The sequence below is a fragment of the Lutra lutra genome, chromosome 8 (assembly GCF_902655055.1).
Source record: "Lutra lutra chromosome 8, mLutLut1.2, whole genome shotgun sequence".
Lineage (NCBI taxonomy): Eukaryota > Metazoa > Chordata > Mammalia > Carnivora > Mustelidae > Lutra > Lutra lutra.
This window is the reverse complement of record NC_062285.1, coordinates 137,251,220-137,278,907: the sequence shown is the minus strand read 5'-3', so window position 1 is coordinate 137,278,907 and position 27,688 is coordinate 137,251,220. Positions and strand designations below refer to the sequence as shown.

The 27,688-nt window shown below is 44.1% G+C and overlaps 1 protein-coding gene, 1 long non-coding RNA gene and 1 pseudogene across 2 annotated transcripts in view; 1 reads left to right on the top strand and 2 right to left on the bottom strand.

The window, feature by feature from the left end:
- The first annotated feature begins 3,346 nt into the window (after window positions 1-3,346).
- LOC125106191 (uncharacterized) lies at window positions 3,347-25,636 on the top strand. Its single transcript, XR_007129263.1, has 4 exons — window positions 3,347-3,357; window positions 11,019-11,104; window positions 25,349-25,463; window positions 25,552-25,636. It is a non-coding gene; the product is annotated as an uncharacterized LOC125106191 (long non-coding RNA).
- Window positions 11,924-27,688, bottom strand: part of EP300 (E1A binding protein p300) — a 79,607-nt gene continuing 63,842 nt past the window's right edge. Inside the window, exons 21-31 of the mRNA XM_047739910.1 lie at window positions 25,654-25,710; window positions 24,510-24,587; window positions 22,433-22,500; window positions 21,316-21,466; window positions 21,070-21,216; window positions 20,402-20,515; window positions 19,646-19,811; window positions 18,727-18,891; window positions 17,592-17,753; window positions 15,513-15,794; window positions 11,924-15,278 (exon numbers count right to left, since the gene is read on the bottom strand). Coding sequence (XP_047595866.1) covers window positions 13,062-15,278; window positions 15,513-15,794; window positions 17,592-17,753; window positions 18,727-18,891; window positions 19,646-19,811; window positions 20,402-20,515; window positions 21,070-21,216; window positions 21,316-21,466; window positions 22,433-22,500; window positions 24,510-24,587; window positions 25,654-25,710 — 3,607 coding nt within the window. The 3' untranslated portion in view covers window positions 11,924-13,061. The remainder of the gene's footprint in view (window positions 15,279-15,512; window positions 15,795-17,591; window positions 17,754-18,726; window positions 18,892-19,645; window positions 19,812-20,401; window positions 20,516-21,069; window positions 21,217-21,315; window positions 21,467-22,432; window positions 22,501-24,509; window positions 24,588-25,653; window positions 25,711-27,688) is intronic.
- On the bottom strand, window positions 21,639-21,739 carry LOC125108104 (uncharacterized; annotated as a pseudogene).

Here is a 27,688-nt window from a genome sequence, read left to right as displayed (position 1 = left end):
GTAGCTCATTTTCTATCAAAACAAATAAACAAAATTTCTATCAAAATAAATAAACAAGGGGCACCTGGGTGGCTCAGTGGGTTAAAGCCTCTGCCTTTGGCTCAGGTCGTGATCCCAGGGTCCTGGGATCGAGCCCCACATTGGGCTCTCTGCTCAGTGGGGAGCCTGCTTCCCTCTGTCTCTCTCTCTGCCTCTCTGCCTACTTGTGATCTCTGTCTGTCAAAATAAATAAAATCTTTAAAAAAATAAATAAGCAAAATCTTAAAAAATGAAATAGCTAAGGCAATTCTGAAAAAGGTTAATATGTGAAGAATCACTCTGCCTGATTTTAGACTTCTAGCAACATCAATCAGCGCTGTAGGTGGTGTTGGCAAAGGAACAGACATGCAGACCCATGGAACAGTGCAGGGAACACAGACATAGCCCCAGACAAATAAGGCCAACTTTGTTTGTTTGTTTGTTTTAAGATTTTATTTATTTATTTGACAGACAGAGATCACAAGTAGGCAGAGAGGCAGGCAGAGAGAGAGAGAGGAGGAAGCAGGCTCCCTGCAGAGCAGAGAGCCCGATGTGGGGCTCGATTCCAGGACCCCGGGATCATGACCTGAGCCGAAGGCAGAGGCTTTAACCCACTGAGCCACCCAGGCGCCCTGCGTGTGTGTTTTTGACAAAAATGCACAGGCAGTCCAGGTGGGGAAGGAGAGACTTTTTAACCAAGGGTGCTGGAGCAACTGGATATCTGTAACCAAAAAAACAAAAACCAAAATCCCCAAAAAACCCAAAACAAAACACAAAACCACCACCACCAACAACAAAAACACCCCCCAAAACAAGCCTCAAGCAAAACCTCTCTGTATAAAAATGAACCCCAAAAAGGGACGCCTGGGTGGCTCAGTCGGTTGAGCCACTGTCTTCAGCTCAGGTCATGATCCCAGGTTCCTGGGATCAAGTCCCTCATTGGGCTCTCTGCTCAGCATGGAGCCTGCTTCTCTCTCTGCCTGCTTGTGCGCTCTCTCTCTGACAAATAAATAAAATCTTAAAAAAAAACCCCAAAACCCAAAATGGATCATGAATTTACATGTGAAGCATAAAACTATACAATTTGAGATGGTAATGTAGGAGACAGTCTCCAAGAACGTAGAGTTTCAGACATGATGCCAAAGGCATGATCCGTAAAAGGAAAAAAAATGTATTCTTGGACTTCCAGCAAATTTATAACACTGGTCCCAAAAAACCCTATTAAGAGGATGGCAAAACAAGCTAAAAACTGTTAGAAACATTTGCAAACCACACATCTGATGGGAGACTCCTATTTAGAATATATAAATTTCATTTTCTTTTTTTAAGATTTATTTGAGGGGCGCCTGGGTGGCTCAGTGGGTTAAGCCTCTGCCTTCCCATTCAGGTCATGATCCCAGGGTCCTGGGATGGAGCCCCGCATCGGGCTCTCTGCTCAGCGGGGAGCCTGCTTCCTCCTCCCTCTCTCTCTCTCTCTGCCTGCCTCTCTGCCTCCTTGTGGTCTCTCTCTCTCTGTGTCAAATTAATAAATAGAATCTTTAAAAAAAAAGATTTATTTGAGAGAGAGCATGAGTACGAGCACAAGTGGGGCAGGGACATAGGGAGAGGGACATCAGACTCCCCACTGAGCGGGGAGTCTGGCGTAGGGCTCTACCCCAGGACCCCGACATCATGACCTGAGCCAAAGTCAGATGCTTGCCTGAGCCACCCAGGCACCCCTAACAATTTCATTTTCTAGTTAATTGCTGGAAGATAGAAATGCAAGTGATCTTTGTGAACTTTTCTTGTATCTTCCTCCCTTGCTAAATTAACCTATCACTTTAAGTAGCTTTTTTGTAGATTCTTTATGGGGTTTTTATTTACACTATCATGATACTGAGAATAAAACAGTTCACTTCTTTCTTTGCTAACCATTTGGTCTTTGATCTATTTTTTTGCTTTATATTCCTGCCAAAAACATCCAGTATAATGTTGAAAAAAATTAGTGAGAAGAGAGGTTCTTGCCTCATTCCCGAGCTTATGGAGAAAACCTTTGCTCTCAATATAGTATGTATGTAACGTAATAACTTTTTTTTTTGGTAGATTCTTAAGATTTTTTTTTTAAGATTTTACTTATTTATTGGACAGAGATCACAAGTAGGCAGAGAGACAGGCAGAGAGAGAGGAAGGGAAGCAGGCTCCCCGCTGAGCAGAGAGCCCAATGCGGGGCTCGATCCCAGGACCCTGAGATCATGACCTGAGCTGAAGGCAGAGGCTTTAACCCACGGAGCCACCCAGACGCCCCAATAAATAAAATCTTTTAAAAAATTATCATTATCACACTCTACTGACTGAGCCAATCAGGCACCCCTAATTTAGTAATGTATAAAAGTCCATTTGTGGGGTGCCTGGCTGGCTCAGTAGGTAGAGCATTTGACTCAATCTTGAGGTTGTAAGTTTGAGTCTCATGTTGGGGGTAGAGTTTACTTAAATGAGAGTAAAAGTCCATTTGAAACAGTCTATTGGCCTTCATGTTTAAACCTTTGAATATGAAGGCCAATAGACTGTTTCAAATAGACTTTCAAAAGTTACTAAATCAAAGGTTATTTTCTCTTTTGTGGAATTTTAGGTTGACAGTTTTTTTTTTTTTTTTCATTGACTTCTGACTTGCATAATTTCTGATAAGAAATCTATCTTTGTTCCATAATGTGTCTTATTATCTTCTGGCTGTTTTTGTTTTTTGTTTTTGTTTTTAAGATTTTCTCTTTGGGGGCCCATGTGGCTCAGTCAGTTAAGCATCTACTTTCGGCTCAGGTCATGATCCCAAGGTCCTGGGATCGAGCCCCAGATTGGGCTCCCTGCCTGGCGGGGAGCCTGCTTCTCCCTCTCCCTCTGCCTGCTGCTCTCCCTTCTTGTGCTCTCTCTCTCTCTGTCAAGAAAATAAATAACATCTTTAAAAAAAAAGATTTTCTCTTTAACATTGTTCTTCATCAATTTTATTATTATGTGTCTTGGTATTATTTTCTATGAGTTTATCCTGCTTGGGGTTCACTGAGCTTCTCGGATCTGTGAATGAACTTACAGTTTTCAAAAATTTGGAAAATTTTCCGTCATTTATTTTCAAAAATATTTTCCTTGCCCCTTTTTCTGGAACTGTAATTACACATATGCTTGATATTGTCCCACAGAGTCTCTGTTCATTTCTTTCAGTCTTTTTTCTCTACATTGTAACGTTTCTATCATTATATCTTCCAATTCACCAAACATAATTTCTGTCGTTATTTAATCCTGTTAATACCATTCGTTAACTTTCCATTTCAGACCTTGTGTTTTTCATGCCTGCAAGTTCCATTTGTTGGAGTCACTAGTGTCCCCCACTAGCCCCACCATCAGCGCCCTGCTCAGCGGGGGTCTGCGTCTTACCACGCACCGTGCACTAGCTCCCCGGAGCGGAACGTCCTGTCATACACACTTTTTTTTTTTTTTTAAAGATTTCATTTATTTATTTGACAGAGAGAGATCACAAGTAGGCAGAGAGGCAGGCAGAGAGCGAGGGGGGGAAGCAGGCTCCCCGCCGAGCAGAGAGCCCGACACGGGGCTCGATTCCAGGACCCTGGGATCATGACCCGAGCTGAAAGCAGAGGCTTTAACCCACCGAGCCACCCAGGCGCCCCTGTCATACACTCTTTATGTACCATTTTCTTTCTTTGGTTTTCTGCCAGTGACCACCCGGTAGCCCTGAAACTGTGGGGTCTGTTGTGTGTGTCTCATTCCAGACTCTCACAACCTAGTGCCTCACTTTATGGTCTTCTTCCTACCAGGCCATGTATACAAAATGGTAATCATCTTGTTTGCTTCGGGGACCCAAGCCACCATCTCTCCCCCTCCTTTTGGCAGTACCGTCTGTCGGGCTCTGTAGTAGGTGTGAACTAGGAGGAAGGACTAGAATTCACGGCCAGAAATCTCTCCACCATTCTTACACGTAATAATATATAGTTGGCTCCTTTTTGGCTAACTGATGGACAGCATCCAGGAAGGAAAGAAATAAAATAATGTATGGGTCAGGGCTTTATTGCTGACAAGATACTTTTTTTTTTTTAAAAGATTTTATTTATTTATTTGACAGAGATCACAGGGAGGGGGGGGGAAGCAGGCTCCTGGCTGAGCAGAGAGTTTAATGTGGGGCTCGATCCCAGGACCCCGAGACCATGACCTGAGCTGAAGGCAGAGGTTTTAACCCACTGAGTCACCCAGGAACCCCTAAGATACTATTATTTATTTATTTATTTGTAAAGATTTTTTAAAAAATTTGTTTAACAGACAGAGATCACAAGAAGGCAGAGAGGCAGGCAGAGAGAGAGGAGGAAGCAAGCTCCCTGCTGAGCAGGGAGCCCGATGTGGGGCTCGATCACACGACCCTGGGACCATGACCTTAGCCGAAGGCAGAGGCATTAACCCACTGAACCACCCACGTGCCCCCCTAAGATATTTTTAATAACATGATTTATGTCATCTTTTTATTGTAAAATATACATAACACAAAATTGACCATTTTAACCATTTTAAGTGTCCATTTCAGTGGCATTAAGCACATTCACGTTGTGCAACCCTAACTGAACTCTATGCCCATTAAATGATAATCCTGCAGTCCCCTCTGTCCCCAGTCCCTGTCCGCCACCATTCTACTTTGTATTGCTATGAATTCGACTAGTTTAGGATCCTCACATAGTACAACCCTACAGTATTGGTCCTTTTGTGTCTGGTTTATTTCCCTAAGTATAACGTCTTCATAGTTCATGGTTCATCTATGACATAGCATTTGTCAATTTTCCTTCCTTTTTAAGGAATGATGTTCCACTGTGTGGACATACCACATTTTCTTTATCCCATCATTCGTCGATAGACACTTGGTCTGCTGCCTACCTCCTGGCCATGGTGAATAATGAGTAATGCTGTTATGAACACGGGTGTCCAAATATTTGCTCAAGTCCCTGCCTTTCATTCTTTAGTGAATATGCTCAGAATTAGAATGGCTGAATCACAGGGTAATTTTATGTACAACTTTTCAGGAACCAGTATCCTGTGCCCACGGTCACTGTTCCATTTTTCATTCCCACCACCAACACACAAGAGTTCTAATCTCTGACGGGCTCGGCAATACCTGTGTATGTTTACAACTGTTCAGTGAGGCAGCATGGACAAGGTTACCTCCATTTCAAAGTTGTAGGTCGCAGACCGGTGAGTTCGCAACATAGTCATTAGACTAAACCCGTTGATACGTTTTTATTGAAATATCAGTGACTTATCATAGTATGTGTGAGGGGTGCAGTGTGTGGGTGTAGCAATGTGATAATTGCCACTTTAACTTTAGCTGACGTCTCTTATGTCACAGAATTTGTTCTTTTTTGGTGGGGGGGATCAGTTAAGAGCTAGCCTTTGGGCACCGTTGAAGCTACTACCGCAGTCTTGGTGAGTCAGACTGCTAGGCTGTGCATCAGATCCTCAGGACTCGGCCGTCTGTCTCCCAGTTCCAAGCTGGTCACCTTTAAACAGCACCTCCCCGAGTCCCCCAACCTCTGAGCCGCTGGTGACCACCATTCTACTCTCTGTGTGTGCAAGTGTGGCTTTTTCAGATTCTACATGGAATGGACACCAGTGTTAGTCTTTCTCTGACTCTCCTCACTTAGCAGAACAGCCTCGAGGTCCACCCATGTCACCGGGGGCAGGATTCCCTTCTTTCTCAGGACTGAACACTGCTCTGCTCTACGCATCTGTATAGACCATTACTTCTACACACATTCATACCTGTTGGCACTTAGGTTGTTACCCAAGACTTTTTGTTTTGTTTTTATTTATTTATTTTTAAAGATTTTATTTATTTATTTGACAGAGAGAGATCACAAGTAGGCAGAGCAGCAGGCAGAGAGAGAGGAGGAAGCAGGCTCCCTGCTGAGCAGAGAGCCCGATGTGGGGCTCGATCCCAGGACCTGAGACCATGACCTGAGCCGAAGGCAGAAGCTTAACCATCTGAGCCACCCAGGCAGCCCAAGACTTCTCATTTTATTTTTTTTATTATTTTTTTGAAGATTTTATTTATTTGACAGACAGAGATCACAAGTAGGCAGAGAGGCAGGCAGAGAGAGAGAGGAAAGCAGGTTCCCTGCTGAGCAGAGAGCCCGATATGGGGCTCCATCCCAGGACCCTGGGATCATGACCTGAGCCAAAGGCAGAGGCTTTAACCCACTGAGCCACCCAGGCACCCAAGACTTCTCATTATATAGTTTACTGTGACTACCACTTCATTTTGGTTTTGGTTTAGTTCTTCCTCCTTCTGTCTCCAGAGCTTATCATACATAATAGGTCTTCAGCGCCTCATAAATGGGAAGTGACTGGACTTAGGTTTAGTGTTATATTTGGGAGGTGTTAACTGCACGTATTCTTACTTTTGGGCTAACTTCTGTATCATCAGGAAGAAGGGTGATCAACTTCCTTCTCAAAAATCTTAGGCTTGGGTGTGCCTGGGTGGCTCAGTGGGTTAAGCGTTTGCCTTCAGCTCAGGTCATGATCCCAGGGTTCTGGGATCGAGCCCTGCATTGGGCTCAGCAGGGAGCCTTATTCCTCCTCTGCCCACCCCTGCTTGTGCTCTCTCTGACAAATAAAATATTTAAAAAGAATAAATCTCACAATTCAGAGTTTTTAGTATATTCAAGTTGTACAACCATCACCACTGTCAATTCTGGGACATTCTCACCTCCCCCAAATCAAGCCCACACCTATCAGCAGTCACTCCTCATGCTCCCCTTTACCCGGCCCCTGGCAAACACTGATCTGCTTTCTGTCTCTGAGCATTTGTCTGTTTGAGGTAGTTCATATACATAGAACCATATAGTATGTGGTCTTTCGTGTTTGGCTTCTTTCATTGAGTACCACATGTTTAGATTTCATCCAGGTTGTTGTGTAAATCACCACCTCATTCCTTTCAATGGTTGAGTAATATCCCATTGGATGGATATCCATTTATCAGCTGATGGACGTTTGAATTGCTTATTATTTCATCTGTTACGAATAATCCTGCCATAGGTGTTTGTGTACAGATATTTGTGTGAACATATGTTTTCAGTTTCCTTGGGTCTATAACAAGGAGAGGAATTGCTAGGGCATACGGTAACTCTATGTATAATTACTTTTTATGTTACAAACAGATATTTACTGAGATAAATTTTCTGCAGTGTACAAATCATTCTTACAGTTACTTAACCTAAAGAACATTCTTTTTTTGAGAGAGAGAGAGAGGATGAGGGAGGGCTGAGGGAGAGGGAGAATCTTAAGCAGACTCCACACCCAGTACCAAGCCAAAGTGGGACTTGATTTCATGACCCTCAGATCATGACCTGACCTGAAACCAGGAGTCAGATTCTTAACCCACTGAGCCCCTCAAGCTCCCCTGAATATTTAACTTAGAGAACTGCTACAGTTTTCTAAGGTGGCTGCCCCCTTTCACATCCCCCCTGGCAGTGTGTGAGGTCCCACTTTCTCCACATCCTCACCAGCCTATATCTTTGATCCTAGCTGTCCTAGTGGGTGTGAAATGGTATCTCATTATAGTTTTGATTGGCATTTCCCTAATTACTAATGATGTTAAGCATCTTTTTGTTGTCGATACCAACCTCTGTGCTCCTCTGTGCTGAAATAGAATACAAAGACAGTTTGGTGATAAAGAAGAATGATAATTTTATTACTTGGCCAGGCAAAGGAGGCTGCAACAACGTAGTGTCTTCAGAACTATAGACTAGGGGTCCCTGGCTGGTGTAGTCAGTAGAGCATGCAACTTTTTTCTTTCTTTTTTTTTTTTTTTTTTTGAGCATGCAACTCTTAATCTCACATTTGTGAGTTCAGGCTCCACGTTGGGTGTGGAACCTACTTTAAAAACAAAAACAAAAAACCCCAGCAAAACTGCAGAGCCGCCTGTGGGGTACAAGACTGAAGGGTTTTATAGGAAAATACAGGATTGGGGCTGTTTCGATAGGAATCTGGTATGTGCTGCCAGCCACGTTCATCATGTCTTCAAGGTGGTCTCCTGACCAGCTCTGGCAACAGCCATCTGAGTCTCGTTACTAAGTATACACTGAGATCAGTGAGATGTCCACATTGATAAGAAGGGAGTTCCTGGGACAAAGGATCTACAGAAAAACAAGTTCAGGGGAGGAGGAGGCTTCAAGAATGAAGAAGAGAAAAACTCGAGTTTAAAGTCAAGCCTTGCTGAAGCATTCGTGTATCTGTCTTCATCTCCATGGATCTACACTTTTCTTCTCCTCCTCCTCCTCCTTTTTCTCTTCTTCTTCTTCTAGATATCTTTTTATTCATTTGCGAGAGAGAGAGAGAGAGAGAGAGAGAGAGAGCGAGCACGCGCGAGCGAGCACAAGCAGGGGGAGGGGCAGAGAGGGAGAAGCAGACTCCCTGCAGAGCCAGGAGCGGATGTGGGGCTTGATCTCAGGATCTGGAGATCATGACCCAAGCCCGTGGCAGACACTTAACCATCAGAGCCACCCAGGCGCCCCACATCTGTATTTTTCTTGTGGTTTCATTTCCACGTGCTTATGGGTCATTTGTATCTCCTCTTTCGGGAAAAACAACTCTTCAAATCTGTTGTCCAATTTTTCATTGGGTTATTTGTCTTTTTGTTGTTGAGTGTCAGATTTTCTATATAGTCTGGATACACAGACTCTTACCAGATACAATTCACAAATACATGATGCCATTCTGTGGGGTGTCTTTTCACTTTCCTGATATCCTTGGATGGACAAGAGTTTGAAATTCTGTTCAAGTCCAATTTTTACCCCGGTTGCTTGTGCTTTTAGATGTCCTATCTAGTCATGGATTACCGTGGTCACGAAGACCTCTACCTCTTTTCTTCTAGGACTTTTGTAGTTTTAGCTCTTACAGTTTGGTCTGATGATCTATTTTGAGTTAATTTTTGTATTTGGTGTGAGGTAGACGTCCAACTTCTTTCTTTGTTCTGTGGATATCCAGTTGTCCCTGCACCATTTGTTGTAAAGACTATTCCTTCTGCATTGATTTCTCTTGGCATCCTTATAAAAAAATCACTTGACCATTCCTTATTTCTGGACTCGGTTCCATTGATCTAAATGTCTGTCCTTATGCTACTGCTCGTTTTGATTAGTGTAGACCGAAGTTTAAGTTTGAAATTTGGAAGTATGAGTCCTCCAAATTTACACTTTTTCAAAGATTGTTTTGGCTATTTGGCTCCTTTGCATTTCCATATACATTTTAGGATTGGCATCTCAATTTCTGCAAAAAAAAAAAAAAAAAAAAAGGCAAAAAGACAGCAGATATTTTGGAAGGGGTTACATAGAATCTCCAGATGGATTTGGAGTACCTCTTCCCTAACAAATTACTGAGGACTTCCCAGGCTTCTGATCCATGAACAATGTCTTTTCATTTATTTAGGTCTTCAATTTCTTTCAGTGTTTTTAGTTTTCAGTGTACACATCTTATGCTTTTTTTTTTGGTTGTTGTTGTTAAATCTATTCCTAAGCATTTTGTTCTTTTTGATGCTGGCCTTATTTGCTCTTGAAATAGCATGACCTCATCATGAACGTAACATTCCAGGAAACCATCTGTCTGGAGACCAGTTTCCTTGTTTGTAAAAGGAGAAGCCTAAGGAACTTACCTTTCAGATTCCTTGGTTTCTTTCTCCCCTTTCAGTTTTGAGTCTGTGTGTTGCATTGGCTTGGCACAAGGCCCCTGTGTCCTGTGTGTTAATTTGCTTCCATCACTAGGGGTTCTCTGCAGTAAGGGAGATCAAGGGTGTGCAGAAGAAAGGCTTTGGATCCCCTTAGGCCTTTGACATTCTGGTAACCCATTTCCTGGCTGCGTTACCTTGAGCAAGTTGTCGCTGGAGCTGCAGTCTTCTCACTGATCAGTTGGGGGTGTTTTTGAGGATTTCAGTGAGCTAAGTAAATGAACCCTGAACACTGCTCACCTCCTGGGGTCCATTTCCTAGACTGATGTGTTATAAATAGCTCAACTGGAGAGTTGTGGCTCCTTTCAGCTCTTCCCAGTTTTTCATGGTGATAATTTTCAAATACACAGGAATATTGAAATCAGCTTCTTGTATTCCTGCCTCTGGATTCTTACCTTCCCCCTCCCTATCACAGCCTTTGACCTAGACGACAACAGCTTCCCCCTGACCCATTTCTTTACTTCTGCCCCCACTTTTCTCTTTTCAACGCTGTAGTGAAAATGTGATTGAACACTTCAACCCACATGTCTTTAAGCTAAGGAGGCTAGAGGTGTGAAAGCTGGATATTTACGGCTTGGAAAGGAGTTAGAATTCTTGAGTATTTTTCCCTTTGGGGGGCCGAGATCAATCCTGGGCCCCTAGTACCATGGAGAAAATAGGGTTCTTTTAACAGGCATTCACCCTCTTCTGTAATCTGGTGTCAGCCAAGTAGAGCTGAAACTATTTTCCCGACAGGATCTGATTCTTCTCTCCTGGTGCAGTTCCTTCTTCCTTTTTCCCACCTTTTCCCATTCATCTTCCCAAGATCTATTTTAACTGAGTAAATTCTATGCCACACGCAGGGCTCGAATTTACAACCCTGCGATAGAGTTGCATGACTGAACCAGCCAGGCAGCCGTTCAAGATCCATTTTAAATACTGTCCTTTCCAGGGGCACCTGGGTGGCTCAGTGGGTTAAGCCTCTGCCTTCGGCTCAGGTCATGATCTCAGGGTCCTGGGATCGAGCCCCACATCGGGCTCTCTGCTAAGCGGGGAGCCTGCTTCCCCCCTTCTCTCTCTGCCTGCCTTTCTGCCTACTTGTGATCTCTGTCAAATAAATAAAATCTTAAAAATAAATAAATAAATAAATAAATAAATACTGTCCTTTCCAGAACTTACCCAATTCCCCATCAGTAGGTTTCCCTGACTCCCATCTGTTCCTTGCTTATACATACATCAACACTTTATCTCACTTAAGCATCCTTCCATCTTCCTGCAGGGCTGCATCCTCTCCTTGCGTGCCATTTGGTCTGGCACATGATGTAGGTGCTCCAAGCAGATGTGCTGGACACTGACCGGAGACTGGTAGGCACTTGACACGTTTTCTGGGATGGTCTCTGATTAATGCTTAGTGTGCAAGTTCACCTCACGTTAAGATACTGGTTATTTTTGTTGAGACAATGTAAAATAGAACAAATAGGTGTTGGACTAAGCTATTTGAAGATCTCTCTTTAGCCCTTAGTAGACTTATCATAGTGTGACACTCTAAGACAAAGACAAGGCCTGTCCAACGATGCCAAAGCTGTTAGTAGTATTCAGTTGGAGACCAGTAACCTCTTCATTCTTCATTCTAGCTAGCACAATATACTAAGACTCATTGCTGTAATCTCTTAGGCTTCTAGGTTGTATTAGCACACATTTTCCTTTCTTACAACCTCATCCCCCATTGACTTCTTAGTTGGCAGGTAGCAAAACCAAAGTGTAACAGGACAGGAACATACTGTTGCTGTAACATCCAGTACCGCTGTTTCAAGGAGTTACTTCTGACTTGGGCAGATACAGGATTCCTCTAAGGTGCTCATTCTCATCTCTGTAAGATGAGAGAGATCAGAAGACCATGAGGTCATCCATCCACTGGGAGCCATGGAAGGTCCTAAATAAAGCTGTTATTGGCTAATTAATACCAAGTCAAATTGGTGAAACTGACATTTTGCTGGTCCTTGGGTTTTCCCCTGAGCTTTGGAGAAATTTATCAAAATCTGTGAACTCAGTTTATGTGATAGTTTAGGAAGGCTCCAAGCTAGTGCTTTTGCTTTTTCCTCTGAATCCCACGTATCAGGCACTTATTCAACTGGATACATTCTAAGGCAAAGATGTGATGGCAAGAAGTAAAACAAGGTCAGGTGTCTGTCTCACACAGTTTATTTAACAATAGGTAATAAGAAATCAAATTTAACAGTCTATACAGTGATCCAAAGTTCATATTTATAAGTAATCAACTTTAATTGCATGATTTACAACAGTTGAGGGTTTTTGCTTTCTATTTTCAAGTTTTACAGAAAGTGTATGTGTGTGTGTGTGTGTGTGTGTGTGTGTGTGTGTGTGTGTGTATGGGGTAGGGGCAGGGTAAGGAGGAAGAAAGCAAGCAAAGAAGAAACCCCAGGGACATTTTGTATGTTAAAATCATCCCACTGGAATCGTTTCTTACCCTCTTTTTAATTTTTTCCTTTGTTAGATGTAAAAATAACGAAAAAAATTCTTTCAAGAAACAGAACCACAATATATAATACATCAATTTTGGCAGCTGCCCCTGTATATTTTGAAAAAGTCATTTTTCTCTCTACATGTACAAATTATTTTAATACTTGAAGTTTTTACGCTCAGACTTACGGAATAGAAAATTTTCTGGAGCACAAAAGTTGACTTGAGGGGAGGAAAGGTGAATTTTTTTTTTTTTTTTTTTACATTTTTAAAAGAATGAACATCTTTGCACCCAGAGAAAAAAAAATTGGTATTTTAATATATATTTATATATATTTATATATATATATATAGAATGTAATTTTAAAGTAACATTAACCCCTTTTGTCCTCTGGTTTTAGAAATGTTCTAACTCTTCCATAAAGTGAGGAAAATAGGGAAAAATGTCAACCATCTGCACCAGTAAATAATAACTATTAATATTACATATTTTCATTAATTTAAAAAAAATAATAAAACCTATCGGAGGTGCAAGGCAGGAGCATGTGGTTGGCTTCACAGACCTCAGCCTCCTCCCAGTGCACACTTGAACCACACACACAAGGGAAACAAAAGGCCGGTGGTAACCAGCCATAACAAAAATATATTCTTTGTATTCTATCATCCCTCAGGTTCATCTGGCATGTTTGCTTTAAACCACAAACAGCTACTGCACAGTTCTTATGTGTTCCACGGAAAATTGTCTTTTAGGCTAAGAAAGATTCAAAAAAATTGTTTTCAGTACAAAAAGTCTTGTTAAGAGAAAATAATTTTTTTGCTCCCAAAATACTACAAGGTGTCTCTAGTGTATGTCTAGTGTACTCTGTGAGAGGTTTGAATTCAAGTCTGAGTTATCGGTGCTGAGTCCCAGGTCCGTGGCGCTTGCACCATGGAGGTTTGCCATGCCTGGATTGCTAGCGAGCTGAGAGAGCATTGAACTCTGGTCCGGGCTGGCAAAATGCCCTTGTTCCATGGGGTTGGCCTGGGCAGCTACCAGCCCAGGATGTGGAGAACTGGTCTGTGGGGAAACGTGGTGTGGTGAAGGCTGAGGCTGCATCCTTGGGGAAGGGCTGGAGTGGGGGGGCTGGGACTGTGGCCGTGGAGAAGGGACAGGCTGGGGAGAACGCACTTGATTGGAGAGAGAAGGGATCTGCTGGCCTTGGAGGTGTGGGGACTGAGCCTGGCTGGGGAGCATATGCTGCTGGGGGCTCATGGGGTTGGGCTGAGCAGGGGACCCCATCTGCTGCTGGAGGAGTCGTTGCTGATACGCCTGCAGGCTGGCTCCGGCCTCTGCTCCCAAGGCCTGCGGGAGCTGGCCCATCTGCCCCATGCTCCCTTGCTGCATCTGCTGCATGTGGTGCTGCATCCTTGGTGGCTGTGGCTGCTGGGGCGGCGGCGGCGGCGGTGGGGGGTAGCCGACTCCTTGGGGTTGCTGGAACTGGTTATGGTTGGCCATCCCGGGGCCGATTCCGGGCCCTGCTCCCTGCTGCTGCTGCTGCTGCATCATCTGCTGCCGCCTCAGGATGTCTCGGAACTGCGAAGGCATGGTGCTGTGGTTCATGTTCATCTGCGGAGCCTGGGGGCTCATCCCGCCCATGGGCGGCTGGAGCTGCTGCTGCGGCTGCTGCTGGGGCAGGCCGGCCCTCTGGACGCCCGCCTGCATGGGGTTCATGTTGGGCAGGGCTGGATTAGCGTGCACCCCTTGCTGGCCCGGCAGGGTAGGTGGCTGCAGTGCCGGCTGGCCCTGGGGCAGGCCGGGCTGCCCAGGGAGGGGCTGCGGATTCGAGCTGGCGTACTTGGCGGCCCGCTGCTTGATGAACGCAGCCAGCAGCTGGGGGTTGGCGTGAAGGATACTGAGCACCTGCTGCTGCTGTAGGGGAGAGCTGGGAGACCTGAGAGTCCGCAAAAGGTTTTGTAAGGCTTGTTGAGACACAGTGCCGCCTGGTTTGAGAGGGCTCACACCTACCTGGCCCAGTCCCGGCTGGGGAGCGATATTCAAGGGCTGGCCATGCTGGGCCACCGACATCATGGCTGGTGGCCGCGGCATCCCAGGCTGTAGCTGCTGGGGCTGAGGCAATCCTCCCTGCACCCACTGGGGCTGCTGCTGCATCCCTGTGGGCCCCATCCCTGCCTCCAGATGCCCGCTGGGACCTCTGGTCATTGGGGGTGGGTTCATACCCATGGGGGCCATTGGAGTCATCTGGGGCATCTGGTGCTGGATTGGCCTTTGAAAAATTTGCACGTGGGCCATCTGGCGCTGCGTCTCAGCCGCCCTCTGAATCTGCATGGCCATTTCCACTGCGGCGGGCGGGGGTCCCGGGAGGGGTTGCTGAGCAGTCTGAGGGGGGGTGGGAGGGGTCACCTGGCCCGCCGCCTTACCCTGGGAGACAGGGCCAGCAGGCTGAGTCCTGGGCAGGTAGGGCGGCATGCTGTTGGGAGGGGTGGGCTGAGGCTGTGAGGGAGGCTGGGGCTGCGGCGTCTGCGGCGTGGCCGGCTGCTGGCCCGTGGGCGTGGTGGGGGTGGCAGGAGTGGGGGAGGGCAGGCCCTGCTGCTGCCCCACGGCCCCGGTCCGCTGCATGCTGGCCATCCTCCTGCGGAGCATCTGCGCCTGCTGGAGCCGGTGCTGCAGCTGCTGCTGCCGGAGCTTCTGCTTGATGTTGAGGCAGAAGGGCACCGGGCACTTGTTCTCCTGGCAGTGCTTGGCATGGTAGCAGCAGAGGGCGATGAGCTGCTTGCAGATGGGGCAGCCCCCATTGGTCTTGCGCTTGCAGCCCTTGGTGTGCTGCACCACCCGCTTCATCTTCTGGCAGGACGGCAGCGAGCAGTTGGCGTTGCGGCACTGGCAGGCGTGCACCAGGGACTGGATGCAGCGCTGGATGCTCAGGCGGCGAGAGTCTCCCGGGCTCTGGGTGGCCGCAGCCTGCTGGCTGTTGCTCTCGTCGTCTAAGCCGAGACCTAGTTTCTCCATTTTGTGGTCATGGTTTTTAGTGTTATAGCAGGTGATACACAAATCATAATCCTGGGGGGAAAATGGGTGCAGTCAACTCTCCCAGATGGAAGTCATTCAATTACATTTTCTGTGTTCTGCTAGGGCCCCAAAGCTGCCTTGTAGAGAACCACTCCAAGGCCAAGCCCCTCCCGCTCTGCTCTCGGACTCCCCATCGGCACCGAGCACAGGTCTGTGCAGTAACGTCAGTTCTGCTGCGTCTCGGGGACCCAGGCCTCCGCCTTCCCCCCTGCCCCCGGGGCCTACCTCACAGACGGTGCAGTGCCAGCGCGTCTCCACGTGGTGTTTGCACTCATTGCAGGTGTAGACGAAGCGGTCCTGGCTCTGGGTGTGCAGCTCCACCAGCATGCACATGGTGGACCACTGGGCTCTTCGGAGTGAAGAGAACTCCAGGTGCTTGTCCCTCGCGAGGGTAAGGAAGGCATCCCGCCCATCCATCAGATCGCAGGGGATGAGGGGGTCAGGATCAACAATGGGAGGCAGGGAGTTGGCGGCAGGGCCAGCGATGAGACGGATCACAAAGAAGACCTACGAAAGAGACCATCGCAGTCTGACTCCGGGGTAAGCGCAGCGCTGGGTCAATGGCAGCAAACAGGTGAGTCAGGAAGGAGGCTTGCAAGGCTGCTCGAAACCTCTGGTCTCTCTGCCGAGGAGAACGACAGAGGGCCTAAGATGGACACCTTATTCTCTTATTTAATAATCCCTTCCAAATCAAAAGGGTCCCCTCTAAGATCCAATCCACGGCCGACTCTGAATCTAATCACAAGGAAACAAGTCAGACAAATCCAAACTGAGGGACATTCTACAAAACGACTCTCAATAAAACGCCCATGTTACCAATGACAAGAAAGCCAGGGACTGAGAATGGTAACTCAACCGGACACACAATCCTTGACTGGAGCCTAACAACCAGACATTAGAGAGTGGCGCCAGGGGCAACTTCCTGAGTGTGAAGCCATAGTGTGGTTAAGGAGAGGAGGTCTTTTTTTCTTAGAAGGTGCTTGCTGAACTGCAGATAAAGAAGGTGTAGCCAAATGTTAACAACTGGTGAATCTAAGTGAGGGGCATAGCGGGGGACCCACTCTGCAACTTTCTGTAAGTCTGAAATTTACGGGGGCGGGGGGGGGGGTGAGAAAGAAAAAAGCAAAACCTTGGAGTCCTTGCTGCAGAAACAAGAAAATTCTTGTTCATCGAAGTTTGAAAAGACACAACCACTCTTAACTCCCACAACCGTTAGTGTCAAGGCTGCAACAGGAAGCCGGCACTGCACATGGACCTCATGTTAGCTGTATGTAACTAGAAACTTACTAAGCTGAAAAACGCAAAGGTTCATTCAAGAGATGAGGAACCTGTGAGCGCCTGCTGCACTGCCCACGACATCCCGCCAGTTTCTCAGAGACGAAACTCTGTGCAAACTGGCAGTGACACTTGTACGTGGGCAGCAATATTTGCGTAAAACGAGGTTAAGACATTTCTAGAAAAAGAACACAGGGCAAGAGCACACTGAGTAGAGACACCTCTTGAACAGATGCCAACCGTGAAAAGCATCAAGGGAGGACTGTGATGTGTGTCTGACCTTGCAATATTGGGTTTAACATTATGGCTCAAAGAAAGGCTCATAAAGTAAGAAAGAGCATTTTGAAATGTGATGCACAGGAAAGCACTGGATCTAACCAGTGGGGAATCCCTTTAACGATTCACTCAAAATAGAGGCAAAGAAATAAAACCACCTGGTGACTCCCTATGAAATCTTTACTACGACTAACCCTGCAGTAACAATCCTCTTGATTATTTCCACTGTATGTTACCCTCCAGCTAAGACAATACCCAAATTTAAGCTAAACTGACAACCTTAGATTTTAATTCCCAATAGATACCCACTACTAACAGCTTCAGGCTAAACAAAGTCAGAAGACTAGATGCACAATTTAAGTCAAGCCTATCATAATACACTCTAGGGACCTTTCCCAACTACTTTGTCAGGCCAGAATCTCATGACACGAAATACTGCTCAAAACAGCTAATAATTATTGTTGATAACATCAAACCGAGGCACCCACCAGAACTCAGAAACCCTGAGGATTACAAACTGGGTTGGACAAACTATGCTTATGCTTTTAATGCACAAGACACAATACGACACCACTGAAATAAGGAAACCTTATCACTTCTTGTTCTTAGCTCCCACTTTCCTTTTTACCCCTCGGATGATTTCTTCCTTCTGAATTTCAAATGGTCCCGTGCTCATATCTTAAATGCTAACCACGGGGGGCAGTGTTTCAGACCTCCTTCCCTGCTTCTTCCCCACAAGTGGCTATACCTTACCTCTTTGTGTTTCTCCATTGTGGCATACAGCTTCTGCGAGAGGTCGTTGGATACGTTGGGCATGCCCGGCTTCTTCTTGTTGCCCCTACTCAGGCTGCTCTTGTTTTTGCTGGTTTTCTTATTATTTTTCTTTTTAGCATTTTTGCTGTCTCCCTTTGTCACCTGCAGGTTAGCAGAGGGGACAAGAAAATGTTAACATTCTTGTTAAGAAGTGATCTGAATAATACTAATGGTAATGGGTTCTTTTCTTTGAAACTAGAGATTCTAATTCTACCAGTGCTTTCCACACAGACCCTCTTTTTTAAGCTTTTATAGCATACTAATGTTTACTAAGGTCTGTGTGCTAATTTTCTTCCAGTGAAGACTCCCTACACTAAGACCCTTCAATAAGATAATGGTAGCCTTAGCTATTTGCTTAAACGAGCCCCACAGTTTGGACACCACTCAGATTGATCCATCCTATTTCAGATTTGAGAACAGGGAGTAAGGAGTGGAAGGGTAGCCTACTGAACATTCTAGAATTTTTATGGGCCTACTGTAAAAAAAAACAACTTGAAAAGAGCCAGTCAATGAATTCAAGCTACAAGGCTGTGAGTTTAACAGGCTACTACTTAAAAGTGACTTTCATTAGGTCAGACTCAACAGAGACCATGGTAGCTAAGCTATGGGGAAGTAACTGACCAGGAAAAGCTCCTCAGATGATCCCCTACAAAGCCAGATTCTGTCTGGGGAACTGGCAAACTCTGGCCCAGGCCTGTTTTCATACAGCTCAGAATGCTCTATACGTATAGAAAGGAGTGTTGGGGGCGGGAGGGGAAGTCGGAAATATTCAACCTGGATCTTTACGGAAAGCACTTTTGCCAGCCCCCTGCTCTGAACAGTTAAATTTCTATCAGTTTTTCAAGGTTTACTTCCTTCTGTTTTTCACTGCCAGAAATCCACGGGTCTGATGATAGAAAGGTTGAAAACCACTGGGACAGAACATTAATAACTTATCTAAGCCAATTATTTCCTGACCAATTTAAAGAACTTTCACACCTGAGAGTTCTAAGATTGAGTCAAAAGTTGAAGGCTGCTCGTGGATCATACCCATGAATCAAGGCAGAAGCTAGAAAGGAAAATGCAAAGCCCTTACATCTGTGCTCTCATTGCTGGTGTTTTCCTCTCGCTTTCGCTCTTCTTCCTCCTGTTCCAGTTCCTTAATGCTCTCTTCCAGAACGTTGGGCCAGAAATCACCCTCAAAGTAAGGCAACTCCTTTGCACTTGTTAATCGATCTTCAGTAGCTTGTTTAAAAATATCCTGTGAAAACACCCCGGTACAAATAGGTATTTGTTTTTCTTTTTTTTAAAAAGACGCATTTATCATTCAGAAGCAGTCATGGCTAGTGGACACAAGAAACAAAGGACTGCAACATCTTCTGAAAGAAACGCCGCAGAGATTTTATTGAGGGCCCAGGGAGACATTTAGTCCTAAACAGTGAAAACTCAAGGTCTGATGTCAGTAGTTCTGGGTCTATCTTTCCTCTGCCTGTGAGAACAGGGAGGTTACCTGCCTTTATGCAAGTGGGACATCTTCCTGCTAGGACCAATGGCACAGGGGGAGGCATGATCAATCACACCGCAGCCTTCACTCCAGCTGATAACAGCGGGCAGAGCAATGTGAGGCATGCCTGCCTTGCGCCCATCCCCCATCCCCCAACTCAGAAATATGTTCAAAACAACCCAAACCACAAATACTGGAAACTGCCTGGCTACAGGCTGCTCTGCTCTGCTGCCTGGGAAAGCATCCAGTTCTTGCCTTTCTCCCCAGGAGTAAAAACAGATAAGAAACTTATCTGTTCAAGTTCTTATCATGAGACGCCCTCTAATCATGAATGGCTATTAAGAATACGTTTTTCATCACGTCTTTAAAACAGAGATTTGTAGATCTGACTCTTTTAAAACTGAGTTTTTCTTCCTTTGAAAAAGGAAGAACAAACAAGATTTCTGTTAAGATGGTCAAATGGCAGACTACAGAGCAAGAGATGAGTCCTTGCCCCCCAAGTCCTCCTGACCTTGTAGTCATGGACGATTCGCTCAGACACGGCCTTGTCAAGCATCTTTTTGTACCACTCCTGCAGTCGCTTGGGCTTGGGTATCTTCTGGTCAGGAGGATGGCAGTGGAAGATATAGTCATCTCCCTCACTTGGCGGACAAGCCCAAATATGCCCTGTCGTGTATCTAACAACACGGAAAGGGAATGTTCAAGACAAAAGTTTACTGCCCATTCCAGAAAAAATGCTGTAGGGTGGGGTCAGTAGAGAAATAATATTAAGGCAATACTAAGTGTACAAGCCAGTATCAGGCCAGAACCAGGCCTAACAGCACTTACAGTGGGGTCTCACAATGTGTAGTTCTGATTGGAGGCTAGCCCTCCAATAAGACCAAACCAAAGCTACGCAGGTCCACTCTGGTAAGAGCTCAAGAGAATGCAAAACGTTAAGGGAAGAACATGCCAGGGGAAGTGGGAATATTTTCAAGCACATGTTTTCTTTGAACGTAAGGAATCGGACTCATTTGTGTACCTCCAGATCTTAGTTTTTTGTTCCAGCCCTAAATGAGTAACAACCGTCTAATCAAACTGCACCTAACAGCTTAACTGAGTGAAACAGAACTCATCTGGAATGAGTCCGACTAGGGTCACAACAGCCATTTCTGTCCAACTGACAACACTGAGAAAAGGGAGCAAGAAGTCACCCATGCTTCAACCTATGTCACAGCGGTCATTAGTTTAAGCTGTTTTTAAAGACAGCACTTATCAGTATGCTTACCCTAATTTCTTGACGTATTCTAAATATCCAATTAGAATTTCATGATAGACTGCGGTCCTCAAGCACTTAGGACGGAAGAAATGAACACTGTCGAGGTATGATATGTAAACTCTCCTGCATCAAGTGGGGAGAAAGAAACCAAGTCAAGTCACATAAGGAATTCTTATTCATGTGGCTAAAAACACTCTCTCTCTCTCCTGTGCTTTTCTGACCTCGTTGATAATGCACATCACATAGTCACAGATAAGTGACCAAACTGTGCACCGTTCAGGGGAGTTTTGCGAGCCTATGGCTCTATTACAGACCCAGTACCCAGTAGTGCCCGAAGCACAGTGTGTTAGTATTTATGGATCCAAATGCATTCTGGCAGCATTCTTGTTCTGGAAACAAACTCTAAACATACCCTAACATTCTTTCACATACCTCTCAGGCAAGGTGCTTTACCACAATCTAGATTTAAGCCACATTTGCTGAAAAATAGTCTGCTCCCCACTTCCAATTTCAGGCTGCTGTTCCTATCCCCTTCCTTATTACTATGACCACAGAACAGCAGTACTGAGCAGTGAGAATGTGCATTTCCAGTTCCGAACCAAGCACATCAAATAGTTTCTTGCCCATGATGCTTCAAACTCCCACTCAAATTGGAAGCCAGCTGTGTTAAGTCCTACCTCTGGTTGGGTGGAGGGCAGTCAGAGCCGTACTCTTGAACATGCATGCCAAAGAAGCACAAGTCGACGCCGTCTATCTCTTCAAAGGCAAAGAGGGCTTTGGTTCGGTATGGAAAGGATTCTGCCATCTCTCCACTATCTACAAACCTACACAATGCAGATTGGAGAGAAAAACATCTCGTTCAGATCAGAATCATCAGCAGTAGCTACACTAAGCACAAGAGGAAAGGAGAAGTTACTGGATACCTTGCTTTCATGCCTGGCTTCACTTCCACAGTTTTGTCAGAAGCATGAACTACCCGAACAGTGACTTCTCCTGATTCAGGGTGGTTTTGTCTCCTAAGAAAGTCATTCACACGGTTTTCCAGAAAGGTGCCAAGCCTGGTAGATGGCAGCCCTAGAAATGCAGTGAGAAGTCCAGGAGTAACCAAGGTGCCAATTTATTACTGTTAAAAGACTTAAGCTTCAATATCAAATATTTGATAAAAAATTTTATCAAATAAGATAACTTGATTTTGTTAAAATAAAGCAATGTGGTTAATATTTGAAAACAATCTTTAATTAAAAAAACAAACCTGGAATACTTCATGAACTTGTGTGCCATCCTTGCATAGGGGCTATGCAAATCTCTTATCATTCCAATTTTAGTACATGTGCAGTCGAAGAAGACAAGGTAGTCAATTTAATGTGTCTTCCACCCACCTTCTTTTTAAAAAAATATTTACTTTATTTACTAGAGACGGTGTATGAGTGTGGGAGCAGGGAGGGAGAAGCAGAATCCTCACTGAGTGGGGAGCCCTATGCAGGACTCAATCCCAGATATTAAAAAATAGAACACCTACATGCACTTTGCCTCAACGGCTGTCATATTTAAAAATGGCATTGGTTGGGTATTATGAGAAACTTTATAGGAAAAAAAGCATTCTGTAGGTCAGTAAAAAGTGCAAAGGCATCTACAACATTAAACCAAATACCAAATAGTGTGATAATCTCAACTGGACGATAACAATCTTTGGCTACCACTCCCCCTTGTCCCTGAAACGAGACAGGTCTGCAAGAAGCCCTAATTATATGGATCAAATTGAGGCAATCACGCATGGGATGGCAATTTTGGACAGTATTTCTATATGTGGTCCCCAAAATGAAGAAATTTAGGGAAAAAAATCCACACACACACCTTGCACATTTCAAATCCTGATCCTTTACGTTATCTCTACACCCAACGTGGGGCTTGAACTCACAACCCAGAGATTAAGAGTCACATGCTCTTCAGACTGAACCAGCTGCCTGGCCCCTTGGATAGTTTATTTTAACTATGTTTCAGGAAAGTATTGCCAGGATTTACTTCTAAGATTAAACTTACTTTTAGCAGAAAACTTATTTTCTTTCCTGGTTCGTGCAGATTTCTTTAAGCAGCCATCACAGACAAATCTAGAATGTAAACCAAGACTCCGCTTACCCAGCTTAGAGAAACATTTAAAGTTAACATAGACCAGTTAACAAAGTCTACCATATACATATATATATGTGTGTGTATATATATGAAGTTAAAATTCAAAATACAAACTGGGAGGAATATTTCTAAATATATAATAACGACTTAAAGTAAGCAATATACAAAGAGCATTTAGGAAGCATTAAGAAAAAAAGAGTAAAAGAGTGTTCCTTAACCAGTTGACTGATCTTAAGTTGCAAGAATCACTATAAACCTTTTAACTACTCTTACCCAGCTCTCTAAATTAAGGAGAGCACTAAAAAGGCGTATCTGAACACAAGCCATACATACATCAAATGACTGATTTTTCCCTGCATGTTATTTTCTAGAAATGTGTTAATTAGCCACTTCTTTCCTGCGATCCCTAAACCAGCATCAACCATTAGCACAGGACAGTGCAGAGATCCCATCTTTTTTTAACTTTGTATTTATTTATTCATGTAAGTAATCTCTACCCACAACAGGGGTGGGGAGGGTGCTTCAAACTCATGACCCTGAGTGACATCAAGAGTCACTTGCTCTTCCAACTCTTCAGCCGGGCACCCTGAGATCATGTACAGACACCCCCAACCTTGAACAGAGCTGGTATCAACTCCCTCCTGGAGAGTGAACGGAGACCCACAGTAGTAGAAAAGTGTCACAATGGACAAAAATCCATTTACTGTTGTCAAAGTCTTTGATAATGTGCAGCTTAAGTAAATACATGGAGAATATTCAGAAACAGAACTTGGGACCCAAAAACAGCTTGTTTATAGAAATCTATTTGTAGTCATTTCTATGAAACTCTTTCACTAGACAATAGCCATGTAACTTACTGTCCAACCCCCTCCAAAACATCAAATCCTAACCCATTTCACCATTTAGTAAACCATTCACAGCATGACATTTTCTCAGAGGTAAGAACAGAGCTGCCCCATGGACACCCTCTGTATCTTAAAATTTTCCTATTGTAGCCAGCCAGTATAAGCAGCACTCAAAATCTGGCAAATTTAATTCCTTCTAATAACTCTTTGCTAGTTTCCAGGTGCTAGAGATTTTTTTTTTTTTTCTTCATTTATTTGACAGACAGACCACAAGTAGGCAGAGAGGCAGGCAGAGAGAGAGAGGAGGAGGAGGCAGGCTCCCTGCTGAGCAGAGAGCCCGATGCGGGACTCGATCCCAGGACCCTGAGATCATGACCTGAGTCGAAGGCAGAGGATTCAACCACTGAGCCACCCAGGCGCCCCAGGTGCTAGAGATTTCTTAACTCTTCTGATAAATCTTACAAAAATACTTAGTTTTTTTTTTTTTTCCCTATTTCCAAAGATTTTATTTATCTGACAGAGATCACAGGCAGAGAGGCAGGCAGAGAGAGGGGAAGGGACGCAGGCTCCCTGCCAAGCAGAGAGCCCGATGCGGGGCTCGATCCCAGGACGCTGGGATCATGACCCGAGCTGAAGGAAGAGGCTTTAACCCACTGAGCTACCCAGGCGCCCCCAAAATACTTAGTTTTGATGTGTAATGATTACAAAAGAATTTTAAAAACCAGACTATTTGTATATGGATTAAAACAAGGCATGCAAATTAAGAGAAAGACCTATATTTTTGGATTCTAGCTTAATGATTTAAAAGTGAACTTCAGAATTTTTAAAAGATTTTATTTATTTATTTGAAAGAGAGAGAGAGAATGCAAGGCGTACAAGCAAGGGGAGTGGCAGAGGGAGAAGGAGCAGAACCCTGAAGAGCAGCAGGGAGCCTGACATGGGGGTCTATCCCAGGACCCCAGGATCATGACCTAAGCTGACAACAGATGCTTTAACAGAGTGAGCCACCCAGGTGCCCCTAAAAGTGAATTTTAAGTATCACACAAACTTTGAAAATATGATACAATCATTGCAATGATTAAATGATAAAAACTTGCTAAAGTTCACAAAGAAAAACTCTAGAAAAAATACTAATGTCTCACCCAGATGGCCAGATGATTTCATGATGAAGGACACAGATCTGATGCATCTTTCTTCCACACTCTGTACATTCAACAAACCTGTAATGAAGAGCCAAAGAATTTGAGATTAAACCAGAACTTTAACTAAATCAAAACTTTCCAACACTTTCCCTTATTCCTGACAATTTAAGATAGCCAAGATTACATTCAAAGAATGGATCTGTTTTTAAAAAGCTCTTCAGTGTTACAGGCAGAGCAAAATTCAAAAGCAATTAAGTCACTGAGTGTGACAATTTTATCTGAGAGAGAGGGAGCACACGCTGCCGGGGAGGAGGTTAGGGGTTGGGGGATTAGCACGATACAGAATTTAAGCAGACTCCCTGCTGAGTATGGAGCCCAACGGCATGACCCCAAGATGATGACCTATGCGGAAACCAAGAGTCAGATACTTAATCAACTGTGACACCCAGGCACACCAAAAATTTTATTTTTAAGTAATTTCTACACCCAACTTGGGGCTTGAACTTAAAACCCTGAGTCACATGCTCTACCTACCGAGCCGGCCAGGTGCCCCTGAATGTGACAATTTTAAATATGACTGTGGGTAGGCAGTAAAAAAGTGAAAGATCACTACTGCTTAAACTTCCAAAGAAGTCTGATGCCATTGAGGATGCCTGGGTAGCTGAGATCACGATCCCAGAATCCTGGGATCGAGTCCCACATCGGGCTCCTTGCTCAGTGGGGAGCCTGCTACTACCTCAGTCTGCCACCCTCCTTGCTTGTGCGCTCTCTCTGACAAATAAAATCTATTTTTAAAAAAAAAAGGAAGAAGACGTCTGACACCATTCTATCCATTCTAGGAGCATCCAGAGTACTAGGACTGTTCAGTACTTTCTGGGTGGCCTCACTACAAAGGAGGGCAGTATGAAGACGTCTGAAAATGCACAGGGAAGGGACACATGACACTCAGCAGAGGTAGGAGGGAGCTTCACTTGGGCCCAAACTATTCAGGGGATTTAGTGAAATGTAAATGATATTAACTGTAACACTTCCAAATTTCTAGCACATGTACTGGACATATGTTGTACAGATTTATCCTCACACCGTACTGGCTATGCAAACAGAGAGAATGAAAGGAAGAGGGAATATTCAAGGCACCACTTACAGTTCTGGATCCAGTGTGTCATTTTTTCTCTTGGAAAACTGTTCTTTATTTATTGTACTAAGGAGAAAAGAGGGACACAATGAGAAAAAGCAATAAAGATGAGCAATCTGACTACTATTCTAACCAAAGGAACAAATCTTGCAAAAGTGGATTATTTAAATCTTCTAAGATATCGAGGATACACTGAATAGGTACATTCTAGGCTCCCACAAAATGTACATTTACATAAAGGAATGCCTATGTTTTTAGAGACTTTATAATAAATCTATTTCCCCTGAGAGGAAATGAACAACCCAGCAACTTAACTGGAAACAAAGGACTTTGTTGTTGTTCTTTTTAAAACCTTGTTTACTACTCTTAGTAATCATTAGGTATTTATACCTTTTTTCTTTTTAAAAGATTTTGTTTTTGAGTAATGTCTACACCCAACATGGGGCCTGAACTCACCACCCTGAGGGTCAAGAGTCCCATGTTCCCCTGATTGAGACAGCCAGGTGCCCCCAGCATTTATAGCTTTTAATAATAGACAGCTCCTAGACAGAGCTATGAAGATGGTGTATATGGAAGGAGCTAAACCCCTACTTAAAATTAATATTCATTTCTTAGGACAGTCTAGTCAAATAACATTTATATTAATAAAAAAAAATCTCAATATTAAAACACATATTTCAGGTTACTAATTGTTACCTGTTTAAAACTTTCACATGGCCTCCCATCCCCAAATCTAGCACAACACACTGCTCATAGCCTCACAAATACAGACACTAACGTCTTAACCTTCTCTACCTAGAATAAACTTCAGGGTGCCCAACACTGACTACAGTGATTCCTCCTCACAGAAAAGAGGACCTCTCTCCACACTTAAACTCCTTCCTACTACATACGGTCTAGATCTAAAGGGCGAAAGTCCTTTCATTTCAAGTGTGTTCTGAACACCAGCAGCATTTAAGGACCTTGGAGCTTGTCAGTAACGCAGACTCTCAGGCCCACTACAGACCTATAGAATTGGAAGGGGATTTCCATACTCTTTAGTCTAAGAAATTCATGGTCCTAAGGTTCAGATCTTGTCGGAAGCTACTCAACCGTACCAGTGGTAAGGCTGCCTTCCTTTCCTGCCATCAGGGGAACTTACTTAGAGCTAGTCAGCCTGATTTATTTAGCCAAGGGTCAGAAAATCTCCTTAAGGTTCAAGGGGACCCAGGATCTACTCCCCAGACTAGCACCCGACTCTACTATATTGGTAGTCCAAAGGTGACTGAAGGAAAAGTGCAACTTCAAGACTTAATTCGGAAAAATTAACCAGTTTTCCCTCAGAAGCCCTATTTTTCACTAGCAGTGTAACAATTACACACTTTTTGAAATATTCTGAACTGCTTCTGTTTATTACAAGTTAAACCAGAAAGAAGGAACTGAAGAATATTAAAAGTATACCAAAAGTTCTTTCTTCCTAAAACAGTACACACCTGAAACACAGTGTCTAACTACATTTTAGCAATCAAAGAGCTATTAGCCAACTTAAACTAGGTTTCCAAATTTGTCCTGGCATTTGCCACACACAGTAAGAGCTTGAGAGACTGCAAAAGCCCAACCAACTCTCTTTCTTCTGGGCTACTCTAATTAAGTGCCTAAACCCCTAATGTGAAATGAATGTTGCTCAACGATTTTAATGATTTCAGTACTGATAACTAAACACGAGAAGGCTATAAGGAAGTTATCTGTTCAATTCCCCTCCAACTTAAAAGAGTTAAATAACAAAGTTCCCTTGCACTAGCCTTTCAATTTTTAGGAGAGAAGCTGTTTCCATATAGAAGAAATATCTAAAATGACCATCCAATCCAGTGTTGATATATTTCCTAGTTCAGTGTTGACAAAACTTTCTGCTGTGACAGAAATGTTTTATATCTTTGCTGACTAACATGGCAGCCACTACCCACAGATGTCTATGAACATTTGAAATGTGAACTTTTATTTCCTTTAATTAATTTGTATTTAAACAGCCAACTGTGGCAAACAGCTACTATACTGGCAGTGTAAC